The sequence below is a fragment of the Mastomys coucha genome, unplaced genomic scaffold (genome assembly GCF_008632895.1).
Source record: "Mastomys coucha isolate ucsf_1 unplaced genomic scaffold, UCSF_Mcou_1 pScaffold9, whole genome shotgun sequence".
Classification (NCBI taxonomy): Eukaryota; Metazoa; Chordata; class Mammalia; order Rodentia; family Muridae; genus Mastomys; species Mastomys coucha.
Genome location: NW_022196915.1, coordinates 17,813,313 through 17,827,795, shown reverse-complemented (window position 1 = coordinate 17,827,795; position 14,483 = coordinate 17,813,313). Strand labels below are relative to the sequence as shown.

The 14,483-nt window shown below is 51.5% G+C and overlaps 1 protein-coding gene across 3 annotated transcripts in view; it reads left to right on the top strand.

Annotated features, from left to right (window-relative positions):
• The window catches only part of Dnah1 (dynein axonemal heavy chain 1), a 66,594-nt gene extending 52,320 nt beyond the window's left edge, over nucleotides 1–14,274 (top strand). For 2 of the 3 annotated variants that reach the window (XM_031360984.1, XM_031360986.1), the window contains 28 exons: nucleotides 33–241; nucleotides 458–629; nucleotides 1,417–1,608; nucleotides 2,032–2,142; nucleotides 2,827–3,012; nucleotides 3,297–3,488; nucleotides 4,331–4,498; nucleotides 4,579–4,770; nucleotides 4,964–5,095; nucleotides 5,500–5,625; nucleotides 6,247–6,366; nucleotides 6,493–6,642; nucleotides 6,740–6,900; nucleotides 7,474–7,699; nucleotides 7,827–8,022; nucleotides 8,322–8,473; nucleotides 8,893–9,089; nucleotides 9,319–9,463; nucleotides 9,693–9,851; nucleotides 9,928–10,059; nucleotides 10,568–10,738; nucleotides 11,059–11,238; nucleotides 11,312–11,488; nucleotides 12,020–12,190; nucleotides 12,329–12,459; nucleotides 12,802–13,153; nucleotides 13,388–13,622; nucleotides 14,111–14,274. In XM_031360984.1, the coding sequence (XP_031216844.1) occupies nucleotides 33–241; nucleotides 458–629; nucleotides 1,417–1,608; nucleotides 2,032–2,142; nucleotides 2,827–3,012; nucleotides 3,297–3,488; nucleotides 4,331–4,498; nucleotides 4,579–4,770; nucleotides 4,964–5,095; nucleotides 5,500–5,625; nucleotides 6,247–6,366; nucleotides 6,493–6,642; nucleotides 6,740–6,900; nucleotides 7,474–7,699; nucleotides 7,827–8,022; nucleotides 8,322–8,473; nucleotides 8,893–9,089; nucleotides 9,319–9,463; nucleotides 9,693–9,851; nucleotides 9,928–10,059; nucleotides 10,568–10,738; nucleotides 11,059–11,238; nucleotides 11,312–11,488; nucleotides 12,020–12,190; nucleotides 12,329–12,459; nucleotides 12,802–13,153; nucleotides 13,388–13,622; nucleotides 14,111–14,232 (4,857 nt within the window). In that variant the 3' untranslated portion in view covers nucleotides 14,233–14,274. The remainder of the gene's footprint in view (nucleotides 1–32; nucleotides 242–457; nucleotides 630–1,416; nucleotides 1,609–2,031; nucleotides 2,143–2,826; nucleotides 3,013–3,296; nucleotides 3,489–4,330; nucleotides 4,499–4,578; nucleotides 4,771–4,963; nucleotides 5,096–5,499; nucleotides 5,626–6,246; nucleotides 6,367–6,492; nucleotides 6,643–6,739; nucleotides 6,901–7,473; nucleotides 7,700–7,826; nucleotides 8,023–8,321; nucleotides 8,474–8,892; nucleotides 9,090–9,318; nucleotides 9,464–9,692; nucleotides 9,852–9,927; nucleotides 10,060–10,567; nucleotides 10,739–11,058; nucleotides 11,239–11,311; nucleotides 11,489–12,019; nucleotides 12,191–12,328; nucleotides 12,460–12,801; nucleotides 13,154–13,387; nucleotides 13,623–14,110) is intronic. The other variant, XM_031360985.1, reaches the window with a different exon arrangement.
• Nucleotides 14,275–14,483: the final 209 nt, after the last annotated feature.

Sequence of the window (14,483 nt, the reverse complement as noted above, 5' to 3'; positions counted from 1 at the left end):
AAGCTTAGCTCCTACCCTTTGTCCCTCTCCAGATCAAGAATGAGTCCTTCCTAGAGGACATTAACAACGTCCTGAACTCAGGTGACATCCCCAACCTCTATAGTGCAGATGAACAAGACCAGATCGTCAATACCATGCGGCCCTACATACAGGAGCAGGGCCTGCAGCCTACCAAAGCCAATCTCATGGCTGCCTACACTGGACGTGTGCGTAACAACATCCACATGGTGCTGTGCATGAGGTACATGTACTTGTTACTGAACCATACTGGGGCCTCAGGGATGTGAGAGGGTGCTTCTGAAATGAAAAGTGGCCCCAGGCCTGGCCACCATGCCATTCAGACAGGACTACTAGGTTGGTTTGGCCTGACTACTATGACACAGGGCTATAGACAGGCCGTGAGTGTTGAGTACCTAAGTTAGTGTTGCTAGGCCTCATGTGGATCCTTCTCCCTCAGTCCCATTGGAGAGGTCTTCCGTGCTCGCCTGAGGCAGTTCCCCTCACTTGTCAACTGCTGTACCATTGACTGGTTTAACGAGTGGCCTGCAGAGGCCCTGCAATCTGTGGCCACCACGTTCCTGAATGAGATCCCACAACTGGAATGTTCGAGTGAAGTAATTGAGGGGCTGGTAGGTATCTTGGTAAGAAGCAGTTTCGTGGGGAGAGATGTCTCACTTAATAGAGGCTCAGGGTCACTGAGGCCTACCACTGCCAGCAAAGGGTTGGTGAGACGGCATCACCTGGTTCTGCCTCCATCCTCCCACGTGTGAAATGAGGCCATGGTGACCCAGAGTGTTTTACAGATGGCTAGCACCCCTTTCTCCCAAGGGCCCCTGACACCTCTTTAGAGACTGCAGATAGGATCAGCCAGATTTGTCCGGTTCAGTCTCAGAGAACTGGCCCCCTGAGGTCTCAGAGCTAAGATGAAGCCAACGTTTCTCCATCTTAGACCCAGCCAAGAGCCCTGGGCCACAGCTGGGAGATACCTGGGTCCATGGTCAAGGCCAGGTCTGTTCTTGACTAGTATGGGCCTTGAGCTTTTCATCTACATAAAAGGTTACCTAGGGGCTGGAGAGATGGCTCAGCGGCTAAGAGCCCCGACTGCCCTTCCAGAGGTCCTGAGTTCAATTCCCAGCAACCACATGGTGGCTCACAACCATCCATAATGAGATCTGATGCCTTCTTCTGGTGTGTCTGAAGACAGCTACAGTGTGCTCATATAAATAAAATAAAATAAATTTTTTTTTAAAAGAGGGGGTTAGGTCTGGAGGTCATGAGGATCTTAGGAAACCATTTATCTGAGGTATAGTTATGCTATGGCCCTTTCCTCAGGACCAGGACACAGTGGCTTTGTGGGTATCTGGTACCTGGCCTTTGCTGAAGTGCCACAAGTATCCATGATCTCTGCCTTCACAGATTCAGGTGTGCGTATTTATCCACCAGTCAGTGGCCAGGAAATGTGTTGAATACCTGGCAGAGCTGGCCCGCCACAACTATGTGACCCCCAAGAGCTATTTGGAGCTGCTCAATATTTTCTCCATCCTCATTGAGCAGAAGAAAATGGAACTGAAGACCGCCAAAAACCGCATGAAGAGTGGCCTTGACAAGGTAGGCCTGACGAAGGCCTGAGGACAGTGGCTAGCCACCTGTGCTGGGTCTCAGCAGTCTTTGATGCCAAGGTGACCTGGCATTTCAAACTGTATAGCCCAAAGTGATGCAAAGGGTGACTTCCTTCTCAGTGAAAAAAATAAAAATTATCAGTGAAGGATGAGGACAAACAGAGGCACCCCCAACTTCTCAGAGAGTGAGGCTTCCTTCTCTAGAAATCACCCGGGCCACAAGTCAAGGTGATTCAGCAGGACCCTCCCCTCAGAGGCTTCCTTCTCTAGAAATCACCGGGGCCACAAGTCAAGGTGATTCAGCAGGACCCTCCCCTCAGAACCCAAAGGCCTAGCGTCTCTCTAGTCCCTGTAACACCTGTATTTTGTTTTTTGTTTTGTTTTGTTTTGTTTTCTCTGCTCCCAAACTCAGCTGTTGCGCACTTCTGAGGATGTGGCCAAGATGCAGGAGGAACTGGAGATTATGCGCCCCCTGCTGGAGGAAGCTGCCAAGGACACGATGCTCACTATGGATCAGATCAAGGTTGGGGTGCTCTCAGAGAGCTCTTGAGCACACCTCCTCTCTGGTTCTGTGTGAGGATGCTCAACATCTCACATCAAATGGCTAGCCCCTGGCTTCCACACTTGAGTTTCCTCATTTACCGGTTTCTCATTTACCTGGCAGATACTTAGGCAGAACTATTAACGCATTAAGCCAGGCACTCCTTTGGCAAGGCATCTATGAAGAGCAAGGCGGATGAATCCAAAGAGGCCAGGAATTGATGATGTCACAACTCAGACTGAGCAGCAGAACTGGCACAAGCAGACGTGCAGATGCCGCCCAGAATCAGGGTTTAGATCTAGGGTTCGGTCCTTCCAACACAGGCCAACATTGTAGCACGCCAGCTTTCTGCCAGTATTCAAGAGTCCTGGTCTACAGAGTATTACAAAATGTAACCTGAAGAAATGGGGAGGTGCATCTCTGCATCGTGCATAGATGGCAATGTGGGCCTGTAGGGCTGGAATGCCCAAATCTGAAAACTCCTGAGCCCTGTTGTGGCCCTGGAGATGTGTGGGAAGACCTCCTAGACTTCCCAGGTCTCTGCAACCTACCACAACTAAGAGACCCTTGGAAAGGGTGGACATCTAAGCCCTCAGAAAGAAGTGGGGTTGGTATTCCTGCCCTTGCCACTGGCCACTAACTGGATGCCCTGTCTCCCATCCCCAGGTGGACACAGCCATAGCTGAGGAGACCCGGAAATCAGTACAGGCAGAGGAGATTAAGGCCAATGAGAAGGCCAGTAAGGCCCAAGCTATTGCTGATGATGCTCAGAAGGATCTTGATGAGGCCCTGCCAGCCCTGGATGCAGCCCTGGCAAGCCTTCGAAACCTCAACAAGAATGATGTAACAGAGGTGGGCAGCCAGGCGTCTCCTCACACTCACTGTCATAGCCCTTTCTGTGTCCTGAGGTCCTAATGGTGTCTCCAGGCCCACCTTGTGCACATCTTTTGGTGATGTGTGCCAACAGGAGAGAGCAGAATGAGGGCCAGATCCTCACTGCTTGTCCTACTTTCCTGGTGCCAACACAAGGCAGTTCGAAGGCCCTAGGTCCTGTGGCAGTAAAGACTTGGTTAGTAGGGCCCACCTTGCCCAAGGGTAGGATCTTCCCTTTCTATACCTCTTGGCATGGCCCATAGGTGCGTGCCATGCAGCGCCCACCCCCAGGAGTGAAGCTGGTCATAGAAGCCGTGTGCATCATGAAGGGCATCAAGCCCAAGAAGGTACCTGGAGAGAAGCCAGGCTCCAAAGTGGATGACTACTGGGAGCCAGGCAAGGGGCTGCTGCAAGACCCGGGCCGCTTCCTTGAAAGCCTTTTCAAGTTTGACAAGGTAACCACACTATTAAGCACATGGGTAAGCCAGTGGGTGGGACACAGCAGAATGGTGGGAACTGGCAAAGTGCCCATCAGCAGTGTCTGCGGGTGCTGTGCTCTCTGTTCTGTCGCTGCCTGCCCCACCAGCAGTTGCAGCACACATGCTCCTGGCGAACATAAAGCTGTCTGGGGCCATTGGATATAGAGTCTACCCAAGGAGCTGTCAGGTGAGATGACAACATCCCCTTCCCCAACAGAAGTCTACTGACGATACTGGAACCAGGGCAGGTTCCTGGGCCTATAGGATGCCACCCACAGTCACTCCAAGGCTCCACAGCTTGGAGATTCTTCCTGTCCTAGTCAAGAGGTTCATCACCTACCCTGTATCACCTCCCTGCCTGAGGAGCTTCCTCTTCCACTGGCTGCCTCTAGGTTCTCTGTACATCTATCCATTTGAGATTTTCAATCCATGGATATCTATCTGCTCTCTTAGATTATGCCACGGTTAGATCAGCCTCGAGGCCAGAACCCCTTCAGGAAACCCTTCTCCCGTCCAGAAATTCACTGAGTGCCACTTGCCTGGCCTACATGAACAAGACCAGAGACACCCTTCTTAGAGAGGCATCTAGGCCAGGATGGCTCACAGCCTGAGCTCTGTTTTCCTGGGCTTGCCTTAGCCCTGGCCTCTGAAAGCCTGCTAGCAGTACAGGTTCCCAGGCCCATCACCAACAACGGCTGGACTCAGGAGGGGCTGAGCATGAGTGTGAGAGGCCCTGCAGCCCATGAGATAGAGGGAAACAGGATCTTAGTTGCCCCTCTTAGGAAGCAGTGTCCTGAGATCAGTGATTTCTGCCTCAGGACAACATTGGGGAGGCAGTTATCAAAGCCATCCAGCCATACATCGACAATGAGGAGTTCCAGCCAGCTGCCATTGCCAAGGTGTCCAAGGCATGCACGTCTATCTGCCAATGGGTGCGCGCCATGCACAAGTACCATTTTGTAGCCAAGGCCGTGGAGCCCAAACGGGTGAGGACTGTACAGAGCTGGTGGGGGCTGGCTCCCCTACCCAGGTACTGGCTATGAGCTGGCCCTCTTTCTGTCTGCAGCAAGCCTTGCGAGAAGCCCAGGATGACCTGGAAGTAACCCAAAGGATACTAGAAGAAGCGAAGCACCACCTGCGTGAAGTGGAAGATGGTATCGCCACAATGCAGGCCAAGTATCGAGAGTGTGTGGCCAAGAAGGAGGAGCTGGAGATGAAGTGCGAGCAGTGTGAGCAGCGCCTCAGCCGAGCTGACAAGGTGCGTGCCCCTCATCCACAGAGCCCAGGGGTAGGCCAACTGGGAAGAGGAGGACTCGGTGATGAAGAACAATTATGGGTTGGCTCCCCCCACCCCCTTTTTAGCAACCTATGGGTGGGGTCACAGCGGGCAGAGATAGCCCCAGGCCCCAGCCCAGCCTCCCAGAGCCCACTCCACAAGGCTGCTTCTACAGCTCATCAACGGGCTAGCAGAGGAAAAGGTTCGCTGGCAGGAGACTGTGGAGAATCTGGAGAATATGCTTGACAATATTTCCGGTGATGTGCTGGTGGCTGCTGGCTTTGTTGCCTACCTGGGCCCCTTCACGGTAAAGAATCCCCCACCGTACCCCTGGCCCACTTTATCCCACAAAGAGACCCTCCCTTGAGGCCTTACCTCTGTGAGGGCAACTGTGGAGAGCCTCTCTTTCCTTCTCTCATTGTAGCACACAGGTACTGAGCAGGCACACATGTGCACCCATGCTAGACAGTGCTCTAAAATGCTTCATTGTGTGCCCCATGTAATCCTCAGAGACATCTTTTGGGAAGACATTGCAGGCATGACCCATTTCATAGACAAGGGTCCGAGGTTTGTAGGATCCAAGCAGGTCTGAAGTGTCTATAATGTCTAGCTCCTCACCCGTGGTCTGACTTCTGCATGCAGTGTTGTAGTAAGAGGGGAGGAGAACACTGTGTGCCTAGTGTGGTGGTCTTATATTTTATATATCTCCAGGGCCAGTACCGTGCAACCCTCTATGAGTACTGGGTCAACCAGCTCACAATTCACCATGTCCCGCATACCTCCAAGCCCACACTGATTACAACACTGGGAAACCCTGTGAAGATCCGCTCTTGGCAGGTAACTGTCAGAAGATGTCAGAATGTGCTTCAGACTGGGCCTAGAGCCTCCTGTCTGCTTTCTACCCTTGTTTCCATGGATACCTCCTCTGGACCTCCTTCTTCCTTCCTAACCTTGTTTCCATGGATACCTCCTCTGGATTTCCCCCTGGGTGTAGCAAGAGGGTGGTGAGTAGAAAAAGAAGCAAGAACCAGGCCAAGTGTGGCATAGATGCTAGCAGCTGTAGAACAAAGCCAGGTGTGGCATAGATGCAGCTGTAGGGAGAGGTTTCAAGTCAGGTCTCAGCAAGACCCCAAAGGCAAAGAGAGAGGTCAAGGGTGGGCAAATATAAAGGGCCAATGGGATTTGAGCACCCTGAAGGTGATATGACTAAGCAAGGATGCAGAAGCCACATGGACAGAAAGGCCCAGCCAAGGAGAGCATTAGGAGACTGTCCAGCCGCAGAAGAGAATCCTCAAGACACATCCTTGTCCACATTGCCATCTTATCCCTCATACCCCCACACCCAAAGCATACAGCCAGGAGAAACCAACAGCCAGCCAGAGTTAGGAGTAGTTAATGTCCCAGCCAGCTGTGCTCATACAAGGATCCTGACCAAGCATGGCACCTGGCTTCCCACAGATTGCTGGCCTCCCCAATGACACCCTATCAGTGGAGAATGGGGTCATCACTCAGTTCTCCCAGCGCTGGACCCACTTTATTGACCCCCAGAGTCAAGCTAACAAATGGATCAAGAACATGGTAAGCAGCCCCACCAGCTCTGCCTCCTCAGACAGGCTCGGATGCCTTTTCCAGTCAAGCACTTTCCAGGAAGCACCTTAGCCTTGGGCCCGCTCTCAGCTCCTGTAACCCCACCTTCCCCTGCAGGAGAAGGAAAGTGGGCTGGATGTATTCAAGTTGAGTGACCGTGACTTCCTGCGCAGCATGGAAAATGCTATCCGCTTTGGCAAGCCATGCCTTCTAGAAAATGTGGGTGAGGAGCTGGATCCGGCACTGGAGCCTGTGCTGCTTAAGCAGGTAGGCCTGTCGAGGAAGGGGGAGCTATGGACTACAGGCCTGGCCAAAGAGCTATCCACACTCCAACTACAGTGCCGGCCCATCCTACCTACTACAGACATACAAGCAGCAAGGGAACATAGTCCTGAAGTTGGGAGACACAGTGATCCCCTACCATGAGGACTTCAGGATGTACATTACCACCAAGCTGCCCAATCCTCACTATTCACCAGAGATCTCCACCAAACTCACCCTCATCAACTTTACACTGTCACCCAGGTAAGAGCTTCCACCCAAGAGAACACAAGCATCAGCTGTCCCTTCCTGACAGCTGTCCCTTAGCCATCCCTTGGCCATCCCCTAAGCTACCGAAATTGAGAAGTCTGTCTTTCCTGTTCAGTGGCCCCATCAACTTCCTCGCAGGTACTCTGGTATCTCAAGGCTTTCCAGACCCTCCACTGACTCCTCTTACTTGGGTTCATTTCCACTTAAAAGTATCCCTCTATACACACACACACACACACACACACAGCCTGCTACATAGTAAAGTCTTCATTTGAGTAGCTACAACCAGTGGGAGGAAAAACAGGCACTCTTAAGCCTTATCTTACTTGATCATTCACACCCCCCCTTTGCCAATGAAGACTCTAGCTGACCAGCCCTTGCTACCCAAGGTCTCACTGAGAACCACTGGTTTGAAAGTAACCCTGCATCAGTCCCACAGATTGAGGCTAGCCCTCCCAGGCTTACACTGGCAATGGTGCTGGGCTCTTGATAGATAAGTATGGACTTAACATTTGATCCCTGGAGTTCCCAGGATGTTATAAACATGACGTCCTCCATCCCTGGTAGTGGCTTAGAGGACCAGCTACTGGGCCAGGTAGTGGCTGAGGAACGACCTGATCTGGAAGAGGCCAAGAACCAGCTGATTATCAGTAATGCCAAGATGCGCCAGGAGCTAAAGGACATTGAAGACCAGATACTGTACCGTCTCAGTTCCTCCGAGGGTAACCCTGTAGATGACATGGAGCTTATCAAGGTGCTAGAGGCTTCCAAGATGAAGGCTGCTGAGATCCAGGTTGGGAAGTGCCTTCCTACCAACCCGACCCTCCCCATTTGCCCCAACCGTGCTCCAGTCTACCTTTACCTACTGCTCTTTGCAGCCTCCCTGGACCTAACACGTTTCCTATCCCTCCTCTACCCAGGCTAAGGTCAGGATTGCAGAGCAGACAGAGAAGGACATTGACCTCACACGCATGGAGTACATACCTGTGGCTGTCCGCACCCAGATCCTCTTCTTCTGTGTGTCAGACCTGGCCAATGTGGACCCCATGTACCAGTACTCTCTTGAGTGGTTCCTCAACATCTTCCTCTCAGGCATCGCCAACTCAGAGAGGGCAGGTAGCTCTAGCACACTGACACAACAGCTCTGTTCTGAGGTGGATGGAGTGTTTATGGGCACATATCTATGAGCCTTCATCTCTCTTCACCCTTACATCATACACTCATGATACCTAAGAACAGACCACCTCTCATTCCTACCCTGCTTAGAGCCCCTTATTGGAAACACTAGCTGTCCAAGGAGATACACAGACTACCCTGATAGCTGCTCGGAAAACTTTTGAATATGATCTAGGCCCTGAGATTCTCTCTCTTCTCCCATTTCCCCATTTCCTGCCACCACTTCCTCTACCCTGTAGACAACCTGAAGAAGCGCATCGTCAACATCAACCGCTACCTAACCTTCAGCCTCTATAGCAATGTCTGCCGCAGCCTCTTTGAGAAGCACAAGCTGATGTTTGCCTTCCTGCTGTGTGTCCGTATTATGATGAATGAGGGCAAGATCAACCAGGTGCAGGAGCAGACAGATTGCCCAGGGACTGTTTGTCTGAGGGGGCCACCCTATTGTGGGCCTGAGGGCAAAGGATAGGTATAAAGGGGAAGCCAAGCAAAAGAGCATAACACAGTTAAAGGGAATGGAGACCTTTGGAAACACAATTCTTGCTTAGACACAACAGGGGACTCTAGTTTAATATGGCCCAACTGATGCTATGAACGCAAGTCTTCTCAGAGCCTTAAAGGTGCTACTGAGCAAAGAGATTGTTCTCGGGGACAAACTGTCCCGAGCCTCCCACACTTGTCTAGTCAGGAGCTTCTGTGAACCTCATATCCACGAAAGGGTGGAGTAGTGGACACTAAGAGTAGCTCAGTTTCTCTGGGTAAGGTGCTGGCTACCAGGTGTGGGCACCAACTCAGTCTGTACTCTACTAGGCTGAGTGGCGTTACCTCTTGTCTGGAGGCTCCATCCAGGCCATGTCTGAGAACCCTGCACCACAGTGGCTCTCAGACCGAGCCTGGAGAGACATCTTGGCACTTTCAAACCTGCCAGCCTTTGCCACCTTCTCCAATGACTTCGTGTTACACCTCTCAGAATTCCAGGTCATCTTTGACAGTGCTGAGCCTCACAGGTGAGCTGGATCCCATAGTATGCTACCAGGAACGTTAAGAGAAGACTCCAGAAACAGGCCTGCCCAGAGACCTCCTCTGAAAGATTACCTAGTATTGCCCTGCATCTATGGCCACATCTCCCTGTGCTTCTAGCCCTATTCTCTTGCGAACCCCGATACATCTGGCAAAGTCCATGGGCCAGTGGTTTCCTGTAGGTGAGCTCTGAGGGATATGTGGGCTTTATTGCAGGGAGCTCTTGCCTGGCATCTGGAACACATACCTGGATGAGTTCCAGAAACTGCTTATTCTCCGTTGCCTACGTGGGGATAAAGTTACTAATGCCATGCAGGACTTTGTGGCCTCCCACCTGGAACCCCGATTCATTGAGCCCCAGGCAAGTGCTGGTCCCTAGGCAGAGCTGGTATCTTGGGCCTCAGGAATATGGCTGCTTTGGGAACTAGCTTCCAGCCCTGTCCAGGCTAGAATGCTTGGAACATGGATGACCTAGGACCTTGAAGACCCTTCTGGAACTGCTCCAGGAGCCTCAGGAATCCCTTCCCTTGTCCTGAACCCTGCCTTTCACCAGCCCCATGTGGTCTCAGCATCTCTCCCTGTCCTTCCAGACAGCCAATCTGTCTGCAGTGTTCAAAGAGTCCAACTCCACAACGCCCCTCATCTTTGTGTTGTCACCTGGTACTGACCCTGCTGCTGACCTCTATAAGTTTGCAGAAGAAATGAAATTTTCCAAGAAGCTTTCTGCCATCTCCTTGGGACAGGGACAGGTAAGGGTAAGGCAAGGAAGGAGTAGGCTAGGGAAGATGATCAGCAGTCTCCTACTCAATATTCCTGTCCCCACAGGGCCCTCGGGCAGAAGCCATGATGCGCAGCTCTATAGAGAGGGGCAAATGGGTCTTCTTTCAGAACTGCCACTTGGCACCAAGCTGGATGCCAGCCCTGGAGCGTCTCATCGAGCACATCAATCCTGACAAGGTGTGGCATGATGCCTGTTCACAAAGCATGCATCCCAGACCCAGACACAAATCATGTTGTATACCATGATGCAATTAGATGATTCTGGATTTTTATTTTTTTATTTTTTGTTTTTTTTCGAGACAGGGTTTCTCTGTGTAGTCCTGGCTGTCCTGGAACTCACTCTGTAGACTAGGCTGGCCTTGAACTCAGAAATCCGCCTGCCTCTGCCTCCCAAATGCTGGAATTAAAGGTGTGCGCCACCACCACCCAGTGATTCTGGATTACTAACTAGATTATTATTGGCCCTCTGAGTTGCTGAGTCTCAGAGGGTTGGTGACTTCCCAGGGCTACCAGTAAAGACCGGTGGCCGTAGGACTTGCTAAGGCCTGTTCTTAGCCAGTTGTCTGTATAGCCTTATATCCTAACCAACTCAAGGAAGGAGTAAGTCAGGGGATGAGTTTGAATTCTTGGATGGAAGGAACCTAAGCCTAGGTCTTTGTGCTCATGAGGTGCTTGTGGTCACCAGGTTCACCGGGACTTCCGCTTATGGCTCACCAGCCTGCCCAGCAACAAGTTCCCAGTGTCCATCCTACAAAATGGCTCCAAAATGACTATTGAGCCACCACGTGGCGTCAAAGCCAATCTGTTGAAGTCCTACAACAGCCTCAGTGATGACTTCCTCCACTCCTGTCAAAAGGTAAGGCAGCAGCTAGAGAGATGATGGTTCAGTGGTTGAGAGCACTGGTGGTTCTTCCAGATGGACCCGAGTCCAATTCCCACATCCACATCAGGCTGCTCACAATGAACTGAATCTCCAGCTCCATAGGGATCTGACCCCTCTGGCCTCTGTGAGCAACAGCACTCATGTGCACATACCCACACAACTCACATATAATTAAAAATAATTTTTAAAGGTGAGACACATTCTAAGCACCCACCTACCTCCCTGTCTCAGCCCTTCTTCGTACGACCTTGTCCCTACCCTTTCTCTTATGACTGTCCCTTTCTGTCCTGCAGGTAGTGGAGTTCAAATCCCTGCTGCTCTCTCTGTGTTTGTTTCATGGAAATGCACTTGAACGCCGTAAATTTGGGCCCCTGGGGTTCAACATCCCCTATGAGTTCACAGATGGAGACCTGCGCATCTGCATCAGCCAGCTCAAGATGTTCCTAGATGAATATGATGACATCCCCTATAAGGTAGGCAAGGGGCAGGCTCAGTGCCACTGACTTGGGCACCTATAATAGGGACCACTCTTCACCCATCCCATAGGTTCTCAAGTACACAGCTGGAGAGATCAACTATGGTGGCCGCGTCACTGATGACTGGGACCGCCGCTGTGTCATGAACGTACTAGAAGATTTCTACAACCCCGCTGTGCTCTCTTCTGAGCACAGCTACAGCGACTCTGGCATCTACCACCAGATCCCACCCACCTATGACCTCAATGTGAGTCCACAGGAAGGGGCCTGCCAGAGGAGTCCCAGGGGTCCCGTGGAACCTTAATACAGAAGGAGGCAGTAAAAAGAGGTACAGCTCTGTCTTTCAGGGCACTGAATGAAAAACCCATCCCACAGTAAGGAACACAGTCAGATAAACCAGAGGAGAGTAGGTTCTGTGGGGAGAGATAAACCCTGCCTCACCAAGTATCACTCAGTGTGGTGGTAATGCAGAATATGGGGGCAGCACTCCCTAAGGACATACTACTAGGGTGGTGGGGGAAGCATCCTGAAGTGTGGCTAGGTTGGGTGAGTACCACATAGGGGACTGTGACAAGAGGGGACGTGTTAGGTTTGAGCAGCTACAGGGTGGGATATCAGTAAAGGGCTGAGAGGAAGGCAAGAGCCATGATATACAGCATCACAGAGACCATTTCAGTTTCAGAAGCAACAGTAAAATGAACTAGGAAGGATAATGGTGAGTCTAAAGGCTGGGGCAGAGCAGGCTGAGGCCTTCTGTTTCAGCCTTCTTGTTTCCTAGGGCTACCTCTCCTACATCAAGAGCCTTCCTCTCAATGACATGCCTGAGATCTTCGGTCTGCATGACAATGCCAACATCACCTTTGCCCAGAATGAGACGTTCGCCTTATTTGGTGCCATTCTCCAGCTGCAACCCAAATCCTCCTCCATGGGCGGCCAGAGCCGGGAGGAGGTGGGTAGTAAAGGGGCCAAGGTCTGGGCAGAGCCAGGCTGCCCTGTCCTACCTGCACCTGGGAGTACAACTTGACTAGAATCTTGCCATGGCTAAGAGTAGCCAGCCTTGTCCCCTCATGTCTCTCTGCCCTTGTAGTTAGTAGAAGATGTGGCCGAGAACATTCTGATCCAGGTGCCCCAGCCTATTGATTTGCAAGAGGTGACAAAAAAGTTCCCTGTGCTGTATGAGGAGTCAATGAACACGGTGCTGGTACAAGAGGTCATTAGGTAATTTCTTGCCACCCCTAGGCAAACCAAGTCAGGGGCCACTGCTGTAGAGAAACAGCAGGTGTTACTATTAGCCAGCTAGTGTGCTAAGTGCTAAACATCTGTCCTCTAATTCAGCTGCTTATTATCATTTTATAGATGAATAAAGTGAGGCCCCCAAGAACGTTGACTGTCTTAAGTCACATATTTGCTAAGGGCCAAGGCTGGTATTGTACCCAGTATGGCTCACCCAGTTCTGTACTTAAGCTTTTGCGTTCTATCACTGTCTGTGGTCTCAGATAGAGAGGCATAGATACTACCATAGAACCTCAGCCCACTGACGCCTTGCCACTGACCCCACAGGTACAACAAGCTCCTCGTGGTGATCACACAGACACTTAGTGACATGCTCAAGGCAATTAAGGGGCTAGTGGTAATGTCCTTGGAGCTAGAGCTGATGTCCACCAGCCTGTACAACAACACTGTGCCTGAGCTCTGGAAAAACAAGGCCTACCCATCCCTCAAGCCACTGGCTTCATGGATCATGGACCTGCTGCTGCGCATGGACTTCCTGCATTCCTGGATCAAAGACGGCATCCCACCTGTCTTCTGGATCAGTGGCTTCTTCTTCCCTCAGGCTTTCCTGACAGGCACTCTACAGAACTTTGCCCGAAAGTTCGTCATTTCTATCGACACTATCACCTTTGATTTCAAGGTCTGAAGGGAGAGGGCGGGGGGGGAGGGGTTAAAGGCTGGAGTAATCCTGAGTAGGAGATGAAAAGACCCAGGCCAATAGTCCCAGCGGAAATCAGAGGGGCAGGACAGACTACAGGTCACAGACTATAATGGCAGATAGGTGATGGGCAGGCAGCAGCTTTCAGCAGAGATCTGCCTCCTGATGCAAATCCTAATCTTTTCTCCAATGTGGGTGTCTGTGTGCCCAGCACAGGTGTTGCCCCAGGCACAATCAGAAATTGAGAAAAGGCCTGAAACAGGGTGCTACATCCATGGACTGTTCCTGGAAGGGGCTCGCTGGGACCCAGGGAAATTCCAGCTGGCTGAGTCACGGCCCAAAGAGCTGTACACAGAGATGGCTGTCATCTGGCTCTTGCCCGTAGCTAACCGAAAGGTCCAGAACCAGGACTTCTACCTGTGCCCCATCTACAAGACTCTGACACGTGCTGGTAAGGCTTACCAAGGCAAAGAATCTTCATTACAGGTGGAAGTCTAGTAAGTTTACACAGACCCAGGTTAGCTGACCAGGAAAGCTGATAACAGTTTGAGCCAGTCCAAAGTCCAATGCAGCAAGATAGTATCTGGAGGCTCAATTCCCAGCCTACTGGCCCTCCTTAGTCATCTACTGTGCATCCTACAGGCCTATAGGCCCCATCCTTCACCAGGGGCTCGGAAGAACTGAGGCCAAAAGCAGGGATAAGGCAGTGCTGGGCTCAATAGGGAACGAGATGGGCAGTAGCACCTTCCTCTTCAGTCACAGAGCTATAACTAGGCAGGCCTGAGCCTTAATCAGATCCAGTCACAAAGGGACCTGACTGTGGGGCCAGGGTCCTTCCCTATCCCCCACCCAGGTTCCTGTCTCTAACCCTAACCCAGCCCTTCTCTAAGAGCTGTGATAGGTTATAACCTAAACTTCCCCCTTTCTCGCCTGCTTCAGGAACATTATCAACTACAGGCCACTCAACCAACTATGTCATTGCTGTGGAGATCCCCAGCAACCAGCCTCAGCGACACTGGATAAAGCGTGGTGTAGCTCTCATCTGTGCCCTGGATTACTAGACCCAGACAGAAGGGCAAGGGCCATTAAAAGTTCTCCAGGAAGTCCTGCTGTGCCTTGCCTATGTACTTGGGGCCCCATCTATAGGGCCACTGTAGAAGGAAAGGGCTAGAGCATTCTTAGTAGAGAATAGTAAGGTAGAGAGAAGCAAAGACAGCTCTGGCCTGCTGTACCTACCCAAATGCGGTAAATGAGGAGACATATACCCTCTCAGGTCCCAGTGACTCTCCAAGAATGCACCAGGTAGATATAT